The 12,253-nt window shown below is 36.6% G+C and overlaps 1 protein-coding gene across 21 annotated transcripts in view; it reads right to left on the bottom strand.

Moving 5' to 3' along the window:
* Window positions 1–12,253, bottom strand: part of DLG1 (discs large MAGUK scaffold protein 1) — a 165,898-nt gene that overhangs the window by 41,127 nt on the left and 112,518 nt on the right. For all 21 annotated transcript variants that reach the window (XM_032986796.2, XM_032986797.2, XM_032986799.2 and 18 more), the window contains 3 exons: window positions 5,240–5,366; window positions 2,879–3,035; window positions 1,607–1,709 (listed from right to left, as the gene is read on the bottom strand). In XM_032986796.2, the coding sequence (XP_032842687.1) occupies window positions 1,607–1,709; window positions 2,879–3,035; window positions 5,240–5,366 (387 nt within the window). The remainder of the gene's footprint in view (window positions 1–1,606; window positions 1,710–2,878; window positions 3,036–5,239; window positions 5,367–12,253) is intronic.

Raw genomic sequence — 12,253 nt, 5'->3', positions numbered from 1 at the left:
CGTACTTGTGCCCTGGGGTATATTTTACCAGAGAAACATTTGTTCTACTACTAGAAGCAACATCTCAACATATCTTCCTGGCAGAAGAAATAGTGACCAAGAATACCTTCTTCAAAGAAAAAAGTGGCCAGATGCCCAAAAGGACCACTTATGGGCAAATAAAAGCACAAGTTTTATTTCTGACTAAGGTGAGGGATCCCTATGCAAGGAGCAAGAAGGTGTAACAATTCGGCCCACCTGTTACAACACTGAAGAGCTAAACAAGAGGACAGGCCAAATATTTATCAACAGAAATACTTGACAATTCAGACACAAAGCCAAAGCAAATAATCTAGAATCAGTGCTGAACTTACTATTCTTTCTAAAAGGAAGTCTCAGAGGGAGCATTCCTAGAAAACAAATCCTGGAATAGAGCAGTCTACAAATTCGACATGTAAAGAGGATGTACACCCTTCTCAAGATAACATAGGCATTGACAACACGGACTGGCTGCAGAGATTTCACCATGAACCAGACGCAAACAAAGTAGTTGGCCTTATTACACACAGAGTTCCTGGGTCAGTGGAGATATATGATGTTGATGCAAGTGGAGAGGGCAGGGAACGTGAAAACTAATGTTTCGCATACTGGGGGAGGACAGGATAAAAGAAATGTGACAGAAGAAAAGAAAGAATGAAGAGGAGTGTGCTTCAATCAGCTCCTTAGCAATTTCAGATGAAGGCAGCAGTCCTGCCCAACGTCCAGTCCTGATAAACACCTACACTCATCCCTTGCAAACACTGTTAAAGGTTTAAGCAGACAAGTCACTGCAAGGAAGATTTAATGATAGGCCATCCAATTTATCAAAATTGGAGAAAGCTCTTGATCATCACATTTCATAAGACATCAAAACTGTCTTATTACAGGTATCAACAATAGTATATGGGTTTACAGACTCATTATAAACATATCATTTTAGCCTACTGAACTTCTAAAGTCTCAAATAGACAAAGGCATTTGAAATGTGCTGTAGAAATACAAGAGGACAAAATGTGTATTGTGATGATGTATTATTTGGCTCCTGTAGAAGACACAAGAATGATTAATCAGCATTAGCTGCAGTCTAACCCAGACCAGAAGAAATTGCTGGATCAACAGAAATACCAGCTTAGCATGAAACAGAGGAATGAAAACCTGTTGGTCTCCTTAGGTTATCTTAGGTTATTAACACAACAGAGAAAGCATTAGTGTTTTATCCTCCAGATAAACACACCGTATTAAAGGGTGAAGATGACTGAAATAAAGAAGTAACAATGTGGTATTTCTACTAAATTCTGGATTTACCAGCTTAATTTTCATGTTATGACAGGGTTAACATTTACTGAAAAAAAATCAAAATTCTGAACATGATCAGTGTAAGAAACATATCAAGCTGTGGCACCAACACCTGCACATATTCCTATCTGGTCACTTGCAATTATGCGAACAGGTATGTGTCAACACCTATTGCATTATTTGTTTCTCATCTCCTCAAGAGGGGTTAGGTGGGGTGGGCGAGCATTATGGATTCTCTTTCTCCAAGTTTCAAATTGTAGAAGTGAACTCGAATGTGTAAGGTAACACTTACCTTCTGGACGGTACTGAGCTACAATAGTTACTGCTTGGCCTGCGTTCTTCAGGGCTGCTGCTGCCTGTTCATGGGTTGCTGCTTTTAGATCTACTCCATTTACCTATGAGTGATTCAAAAAAGCTCTTTATCATCACAGAACATAGACTCGTGAAAAAAAAAAAAAAAAAACAAAAAAAACAACAAAACAACAACAACAACAAAAAAACTAACTGGACACAAACTACTTTCCATGCCATGTGAGTCCTCCCTATTTCCAATATTACAAGCTAGATAATACAAAGATCCTTGCTGAAATTCCAAGCCAATAAATTCTCCCTTGCATATGCCACTTTGTTAAGAAATACTGTAATCGTTGTAGTATATCGCTTAATGAATTTTTATTTGCTCAGTCCATTTTCTTCTTAGGACCTTTTTCTTTCTAAGGAGACACAGAGAACGTTACTTTCTGTGATGGTTCACCTCAGCTTTGTTCAATTAGACTTCAGGGATGTCCTTAGCCAACGTGTGCCTATAGCCATTATGTTTAATATCCAGTTACAGACCACACCCTTCTAGCCTTGTTTTCAATGCAGCAGATTTAAAAATAGTGTCAGGAAAAAACTGAAACAGAAATGTGTCACATTTTAGATCAGAGGCATTTTTCACAGTTCAAATAAAAATAAAGATGCACTTTAATATCAGAATTTTAATAACATCAGAGCCAATTTAAGAGGAAAATATCCCTCTTAAATAACTACCAAGTTACAATGTAATTGTCCAAAGAAATTATTTTCCATAAATTAAGTAATTTCAAAAACACACAAAATCTTTATGACCTTCAGTAACAGAACAAGACCTTAGACATATATGAGATAGATCTACTTAAGACTAACAGGAAATTTAGCTGTTACTCCAGGAAGCACCCAATTTTAGACACTACTGCCAAGTGTCTCCACCTCATTAGAAGGCTTATTTCTGAAGCCTGCATTCTTTCAATTTAGACACACATCCCCTCCTCAGCTACCAGACTAAGATAAATTAACATCTTCACTGAATATTGTAATTTAATCTCTGAGATAGGAAAGTGCTATTTTAATCAGGTTACAGATGAGAAGCCAAGGCAGACTGAAGTCCTCAAATATACTTCGGAAGTATATTGGCATCTGTTCCATTGCCTCAAATTTAGCTTAGTTAATTATATCCCTTGCATATAGAGCATTAACTGCCATTAATATAAAGGGACAGGAAAACTTTTGCTGTTGTTTCAATAAAAGAAGCAAGGAATCCTACAGAAATTATACGATCTCCTTTCCTAAGCTCTCCACTCAGGTCAGCAGGTCCTCCTGCAAGGATGAAAGAGATGAAAATTCCTTCTCCATCTTCTCCTCCAACAATGTTGAAACCAAGACCTGTTGATCCTCGATGTAGGACAACCTTTCTAGGCTCTCTGAATGAAAGAAAGGAATACGAAATCTTGGTCACTAGGCATGAGGAGAAGTGAAATAAACAATTAGAAAAGGTAAGTTCTTGGTAAAGTAGTGTTGAAAATTTATGTATCAAAAGTTACACATTTTTTAATGCAACAATGTCACGTGTCCCACTCCCCCCTCCCAAGTCCTCCATCCCTAATGCTAAGACTTTTAAATAATAGATTCTATTTCTATGCTTTCAATTCTGTTTGTAGATACAACACAAAATCCCTTCCCTCTTGTTAGGTGAACTGAACAATCCATAAGTATGTATGTATTCTAAATTCCTATTATGCTACAATCTTATTCAGCACTAAATGTCATTACTTAACACTTTCCATATTGTTCAAGAGCCACAACATAGCTCACAGCTGTATTCTATCTGAAGGTAATAGCAAGCAACAAAATACTATTTTCCCTTTCTGAAACTTGAAGAACAAATTCTAATGGAAACACCAATCATGAAAATATGTCCTTACTGCTTTAATTTCACTCCAGTTGGTCCAGCAATAAATATAGCAAAGAAAAATTTCAAGAAGTATGCATAAGCCCTTTTGAAAAAAAATCAGAATTTATGGCACTCTCAAAGACATCTGCAATTTACTTGCAGCAACTGCAATTGAAAAAGTTAAATCTAAACCAAGTTGTTGCATTCTTTTTACAGGATCCCTTCCTGACTTGGATGGGGAGAGAAAAGAAATACTGATCAAGTTAAGATAAGGCCAGTCTATACCTGCTTCCAAAAATCAACTGAACTGCTACTTGACCCAATACAAGAAAAGCATAAACATTTTGGCAACAGGTATCTTGAATAAAGCAAAGCAACTGTGCACTGCATTTGAAAAATCACTAGAGAGCACTAAAGAACAATTAATGGACATTCTTAAGTATTTGGAGACATTAATTATTAATTTATAGGATAAACTAAGAAGCTGCATTTTTCCAAAACAAAAACTATAATCTTGTCCGCTTTAAAAATCACTCAATTTTTGCACTAGCTCTTAAATCAATGTACTGTCAAATTCTTGAATTTCAACCTCTATTAACTATTATATTAATTTTTTTAGAGTACTCTTTTATTACAAATAAATGGGACCCTTAAAAACTATGTATATTGTCCCAGATCACACTAATACATTAACAAAAATGATGCAGTTAGAGAACATATATATGCAGTATCTTTTAAAATATTACTAAAATTTATAAACCTCTTTCCGGGATTGAGGGAGTGGAAGATGGGAAGGCAATTTAAAGAAAATCATGTAAAGCCTTCTCTGCGTGGCCCTGGTATTTCAGAAGAAATCTAAAAACTTCCTTTTACAGTAATTTTAAAGGAAAGCTATAAAACCATAAGTTCAGCTATGCTATCAGCAGAAAAGAATCACTTTGCCTTATAGGACCACCTAACCCTAAATTCAAAATAACTACAAAGACATATCCTACCTTCCAGTACACTAAAATTCATTCTCCAACTTATTCTATCACTTAGGTTTCAACCCTGGGTAGACCCTGCCTCAGAAACTGAGTGATATTATCCCTATCAGATGCTGGTGTGACGAAGAATTCAGTAACAACATACTGCAAACACAGTATAAGGTCCCTGTAGTTGCAGAACAGAAGGGTAACAAAATTAGGAGAGCTTCCCTTTATCAACAATGATGAACAAAAGATTAATGTAATCAGTGAATCAGTGAAGGAATGAATGGTCCATTAATGGAAAAGGATTAAGAGCTCTAGCCTTTCTAGATTTACAAATCCATGAAATCAGACCCTTGGGGGGGGGGGGGGGGGGGGGTGGAGTGGGGGGGGGGTGTAAAGAGGGAATGGTTAGGGAAAAACAAACAAAAAACAAAATAAAACAAAACACTGATGACTAACATAAGAAACAATCTCTAGCCTGCTCATACTACCATCCTAAAAAGTTCAGTCAACTCGTGGAGCATTTTGGCAGGGCATTCTGATTTTAATACTATTCCAGAACTGATAAATCATGTGTACACAGTATATGTATATACATATAAATGTATCTAGTTCTCTCCTTACAACAATGTTTACAAGTCTTAAGAAACTAACATCTATCTCTTGAAATAAAATATAGTATTCACTAGTATTTTGCCCACAAACACAGCTTATGAGCTTCCCTGGTTAACTAATTTGACATGTAGCTTTGATTATTCATTACCTGGTTATCTCATCATCTCCAAGCATTCCCTTGGGAATTGGTGAATATCGCCCTGGTGATGCTGGGGGCAGGGACTGTCCCAGGTAGGCAGATGGAGTGATATGGTTATCCACTGGCTGAGAATATGCTTCAAAGAGAGGGGGGGAAAAAAATAAACAAAATAAGCATTGAGGCAATAAGGAAAAAGAGCTGGAGGAACTGAAACCAAGTATTATAAAGGAGTGATCTCTTCTAAAAACCAAAATATAACAGTTCAAATGATACATTATAAACACCATAGCTCTAAAATACTGTGTCACATCTACATATTCCCCTGTCTTCTCACACTTTAAGTTAGTAAATAAATATTTCAGTTTGATTTGGTCTCAAAAAACCCTTTTTTCAAAACAAGACACTGTGGAAAGCTGAAGCCCATAAAGACAGCCTGGAGATTTATCTGTTTTTAAAATTGTCTTTAACTTGACTGAAGTCAGTTAAGAATTCCAGTTTCTTAAAACCACTATGTCAGAGCACCAGTGAAAAAGACAACATTTTAACATTACACTTCTTCCAAACTGTCAAGCTGCCTACCTCTTTCTTTTCAATGCTTTGATGTGGAGCATCCTAGCATCTCCAGAATACTCCAGGCCATTCTGATTAACAGGTCTGAAGCAGGAGGGATTTTACATTTCTTAGACACGTAACAAAACCATCTTTAATAGCATCGGTGCTCGTCGTGATGCTAGTATGTGCTCAGGCAACAGCACACATCAGGAAACAAAGGCAGGATTATTCTACCTCCTACTTTTCAAGGTAAGAAGCATAAATTTACTGAGAGGAATAAACAAGCTAGTGCAAAAAATTTCAACTGTACTGCAAGGGTCAGTTGGCTTCTTCACAGGTTCATTGATTAGAACTAGAAAGGAGTATTAAAAGGATTTAGTCTAACCTCTTGCGTAACAGGCCATGAATCCTCTCCCTGAAGTGCATATGTTTTACCTGAACCACAGCACACGTACTAGAAAAATTTAGCATCTTAATGATCTCAATTGATGGAAAATATTCTACAATTCCAGGAGAATTGTTTCAGTAAATAATTTAAGGGGTGCAATATATGTTCAAGTTAGGCACATCAATTTACACCAAGAGCAATCACCAGACATAGTCACAGTCACTGTCTCCTATTACAAAGCACATTCTACAATTGAAAATCTTTTTCCTACTACAGGTGCTTCAAGCTTTGAGGCTTAAACATGGAGGGTGGGGACACTTTGCAGATTCAATATTGAGGTTTCCAGATTTGCTCCGCTCTTATTTGCTTGCTATATCCGATGTGATACCTGACCTTTGAGGATTTATACTAAAGCCAAACCTTTTAAGTGAATAGACATGATACAGATTGCAGAAGCCATCTGTATATTCTCCTTCGTTCTTCTTTTAAACCATTAGCAAAACATTTGGATTATATACAAACTTCATCAAGAGTATTTTTATATAATAGATTCGCTAAATAGCCAGCTTTCAAATCACCCAATCTGCACTGCATAAATTCTGTATTACTCTAGATTCCGAGCAAATCTGTGTACAATAAATTCCACACATGGACTATGTATCACATCAGCACTGTCTTACCCTGATCAATGGTCTAATGAAAGAGGTACCAATCCAGATTGGGAATCACCTATAGTACCTTAATGCCTGGAGTATAACAACTGGTATCATATCTGATTAGCTGGATTGCTTCTTATTTTTTAAAGCTTTGTCACGGTATTACAGTTCTTTCCATTTTCTAGAATGTGTATCAGCAAGCATTACAATCCACTATTAACAGCTTAGGCAGTTTAAAAGCACTAGCTGATAAAGTAATTGTATTATTCAGACACACCAGCCCTCAGTGAGTTGCATGCTCTCGTCCGCCCCAGCATATTATGTAGCTTACATGCACTGGTAACAGACTGGGACAGTTTACTTACAATTTCAGAACTTGGGTTTTTTAGCCACACCAGCATTTTGGCAACAAATTTTCACAGTAATTACTAAACCATATGGCAATATTTACTTTTCAATGGAAAAAACTATGTATTTGAATACAACAGTATATTTCCATGTCACTGTACGTACTTTTTGTTGAAGGTGATACTTTAAAAAATTATTATTGTACATGGTTATTTTGTTTTTCCTCAGAAAATTTCACAGCTAAAGCACAAAAAAAATGGAATGCAGACTTTGAGCTCTTTTCCAGTTAGTGGAAAATGGGTTTTGATTTATAAAAACCTAAACAACTGCAGCACAGTATAGCAGCTCTGTACATTCTTTTCATGAATTAAATCTCATTTCACAAAATGAATTTACCACTGCTTTTAATGAGTCAGTGGCAGTTATAACAGTGTATATTTTATAGTAAATATTTAGATTTTTCATAACAAGTTCTATGTTCATTGACTTACAGTACTTTTCATTTGATTGTTTATAAGGTTTCTAAAGATTTTAAACTGCAGCATGTTCAGAAACATACATACCATCTAACACTGTCACATATTCTTATTTCTTAAATTTTGTATCCTTTCACCATGTAACTAAAACTCCACTAACAAGCAGTATAACAGTTTATTATGTCAGACCTGTGGACTGTTCCACATCAGCACTGGCTACATCATTTATAAAGTTCTACATATGCTACTTGCTTAGAAAAGTCAGGTCCTTTCTCAAGGCTGGTATTCTCAGTGCTTTGTAAGCAAACCTACAAGGCATAAAAAGGCTCTCTGAAGTTCCTACAAAAAAAAAAAAAAAAAAAAAAGAAAAAAAACGACAAACAACAAAATGTGCCTGCACCTTTCTTAGAACTGCTTTAGCTGGAGATTACACCTGAAGAATATTCACGAGGAACGTGATAGAAGTAAAAGGCAAGTCATCATTTTCTGATTCCTAAATCAGGTCTAAGATTCTATTTCCAAGTAAATATTTTTACTGGTGCTAACTGATAAGAGAACTGTGTTTTGAATGAAAAGAAGATTACATGCTTAAAATGAACTTGCTTTGACAAGAAAAGTCAAAGACACTTAAAGACACAGGAGAACAGTACTCAAATAACAATGTGCTTAGAAAGAGTAATCTTTCATAATTGCATTCTTCTTGAGTCAGAAAAGAGAGATGATTGTAAAGGAACTGTTTAAATTATCAATATGCACCTCAGGGGTTAAAAGAAAAATCTCACATAAGCATTAGAAACAGACATAGCAATCAACTACTCCAGACTGTCAAGGGCTGTGGTCAAGCCTTCATCGCCCATACACATACCACTCACTAGAGTTACAGCACACAACCACGAGCTATTTTTTCCACATTCATTCCCTACTAAATGCTCTGGTGTGAGACAGCCTCAAGTCTTCTTTAACGAGATTTTCAACATTAACTTTCCCCCATGGGCAGCCAGAGGCCATTCACTCACTCTGGTAAGTATCAAATGATGAAAGTAAATTTTCAGCCCCAGGTGTACAATGTTGGCAGGATCTATAATCTTCTCAATAAATTCTACTATAAATCAGACTCAGAAACCTCTTGATCAAATGTCCCTCGATTCAAAGACACTAACCCCAAAGAAATATCAAATTATTTAATTATCTGCCTCTGCGCAGATTTAAGAGATTCCATAGTGAAAGGAGCAATACGTATTACTTCTCCTTTATGCTGGGCCTGAACTCCTAAGAACTTGGATAAGAGGATTCTGATTGACAGAAATATGAAGGAGGATTGCAAATACATTTCTCAAAACAGCTGCAGGTGAGTAGGTAAAGAAGGAAAACTGGTAACTGTTTCAACACTCACTCACAAACCAGGTGATTCTAGAAAATACGTCTTTAATATCTGTCATCTGGAAAAAGCTCTTCAGAGTCCCTAACTTAAAGCTCCTGATCCAGGTACTGCTCTGCTAAATGCAGTATCACTTTTGGAGGTCTCATCTGAGACAACAACGAAGGTGCAAACAAACCTTGAAACGGCGGCTCTGAAAACATCAGCTTCTAAAATGCTATGTGCAGGAGCCACCATTTTTTGTTATGAGTTCTATCTGATTAAGCAGCTCGTTACAGAAAGTGGAGGCTTTCTAGTTGCAAAGTTATAGTACTCCTTTATAAAGAAGCAATAGCCTTCACGGAGATTGGTATCTCCCTTTGAAATTTCCATTGTAAATGTGATAATAATGAGGGTATTGAAAAAGCTTTTGCTCTGCCCTGTACTAGAGAAACAGCATCTAGCATCTTAGCCATATGCATTTTGTTTCTCATAAGTGAAAGATTTCAGAAAAGGCTAAACTGATTTCCTCGAGTTAAGCGATTAAACACCTCAGGAAAGATCTTTGGATCTCTTTGGTGTGCTAAGTTCAGGCAGTAGATCCAGAGTCTCCATGCTGGCTGCAGTAATAGCCAGCTGTACATTGATCAACAGAGGCACAAGCATATGAAGCCTAGGGTAGGAAAGGCTTTCCTGTTGTAAGGAAAAGAAACAGACTGAAGTTTCATCAAAGGACCCAGAACTTCGCAGAAGAATGTTCTTTAGTTAACAGTTGACAAAAGTCTACCAGAAACAGCGTAAAAAAAGAGTAACATCAGACAGAGAACTGAAGGTTAACACTGCAGCTAAATGAAACAAAACTCAGAAGATCTACTCAAAAGCACGGGCAGCACTTTAGTCCACAAATCTTGTCAAAGGTCACCGAAGGACAGAAGACAGACAGACAGCTAGAATCTGAGAAATCTTGTGTGATTTTTTTCAAAATGCATCAGCAGGAGAAAGGTTCCCAGAAGAAGCTGCTGAGGCTTGAGGGGCATGACAGCTCAGGAGATTGGCTTTTCACTGCTCAGTGAACACAAGCACCACTTCACACAAAGAACAGAATACTGGGCTGCACAGAATGACACTGTCTTTCCAAAGGCCCACTTACAGGGAGAGCAGTCAGAGAGAAACCTGGGAGGGATGATAGTAATGGGACAAAAGAAGGCCTACATGTACGACCAGGTCATTTACTTCCACAGAATGGATATGAGATTGTTATATATAGTGGAAAATTAAGGACTCAAGGCAAGATGGCAGTGTACATCCTCATGGCAATTGTGTGCGATTACTCTTGACAGAACTTTCCTGAAGATCCAACAGATATGATAAGAAGGTGTTCTTGAGGATACTACTGTCTCTTTTATGGCTCTGTGTTATGATGCAATGAACTTCAGTGAACTAAGTCTCCAGCTCATCCATCATTTGGAAGGATTAATTCACTGCATGAGAAGAGTGCCAACAGCATGCCCTTACAGTAGCGCACAATAGTCCTTTAAAAGTACATATTGCTACAGATAACGTGAATCTAGAAACAAAATAATCACCCAAAGCAGAACACCAACTTGTAGTCAAAGAGGAAACATGACTGCTGCTTTGAATAAGACTCTCAGCAATCTGATCCCACCTACCTAAGACCGGACTACTGAACTACAGTACTGAGAATCAGCCACGTTGAGTGTAGTATCTCTGTTCTTAACTTTTTGAGTCTACAGGCAGTTGTTTTAAGATCAAAGTATCATTTAATGAACAGTACCAAAGCACATGAAAATTTAAAATGAGAATATACATTTACATCCAACCATTCCTTTATGATTGCCTAGTAAAGGAGTAGATTTGTCAAAACCTATTACAGATTCCTTCCTCCACTCACACAAACTGACAAGTTTCAGTTCAGTTTTTCTCACTAAAGAGATTAGCTGTCCTCTAAACTGCTACAATGATTTGTTCTTTTTCATTTAAGCCTTATTCCAAGTTGTTTTTTAATAATCAGGGGCACTGAGTAAGAGTTATTAAGTATGATTTTTGACAACATCAAGGTATCACTGGGTTATTAGAATTGGGCAAATTATCAGGAACCAGATCCTTCTCCACCTTCACCTTCCCCAAACTTACCTGAGGCTTTCCCTTTGCCCCCAAAAAAGATTTATAGAGTAAATACCCCAATGACTGAGTTGTAATAGATAAGATACTTCAGTAGTATTATCTATTACAGTAGTAATAGATAATATACTTTTATTTTTTGGTCACATCACCATTCACAGCAGTGTAATTGCATTCCTGTAACATTACCAGGAACTCTACATACAAATCAGGTTCCTTTCGTTCCAGAAAATCTGAATTCAAAGTGAAACATATGAAGAGGTCAGTTACAACAGACAGAGAAAAAGAAGTCTGCCTTCCAAGGACATAATGGGAAAGGTTGAATTATTGGACAAACTACATACCATAAGGGAAAATGGTCGCTCTCTAACCACATATATGAACATAAAACTGGGGATGAATAATTGTAGGCTGAAAATTAGTTTTGTATCAAAGAATGGAGCCTTCAAGAGCATCTTTCTAAGAAGACAGTGAAGACAAAATCTAATTAGCTTCAAATTGTAATTTAGTAAGTTTACAAAGAGATGTAAAGATACTGTAGTTATTGCCAATAAATGATGGGCTTATAAGGTACTTCAGTCCTTTGTTATGCTATACATTTGTTTGTTGTTCTTTACATACTGTTTTAGATTACATAAGTGGCTTTTTAGACCAAAAGTGTTCCTTTCTCCATATGAAGTAATATCATATCAGTGCTACATATCAGTTATTTGTATCTAACAGCGCAAACCAACACAAACCTCAAATAACTCTCAGCCAGAAGCATTTTATGTGACAAGATGAGTAAAACTAGTCATCCAGACAAGTCCACCTATTGAGTTTTGGAAACATATGGTTATACCATTCTCATGCCCTTCTCCAAAACACTAAATGGCAATATCCCTCTTGAAGAAACAGTACATTAAATTCAAATTTTCTCTGCATTGTAGTTCAACCTTGAACTTTCCATATTTGGACGTCTGACTTCAAAAAGACTCCTGTAAGTGCTACCCTTACGTCAACAAGAAATCCTTATAACTATTTTCAATATAGTATTCATTGTTTTTCCATTTTATTAATCAACAATCATGTCAAAATTGAAGTAAGATTTCAAATAGGTTAACA

Source organism: Tyto alba, unplaced genomic scaffold (assembly GCF_018691265.1).
Source record: "Tyto alba isolate M040663 unplaced genomic scaffold, T.alba_DEE_v4.0 Super-Scaffold_10, whole genome shotgun sequence".
Taxonomy (NCBI): Eukaryota; Metazoa; Chordata; class Aves; order Strigiformes; family Tytonidae; genus Tyto; species Tyto alba.
Note: the sequence above shows the minus strand (reverse complement) of the source record. Positions and strands in the feature narration are given on the sequence as shown.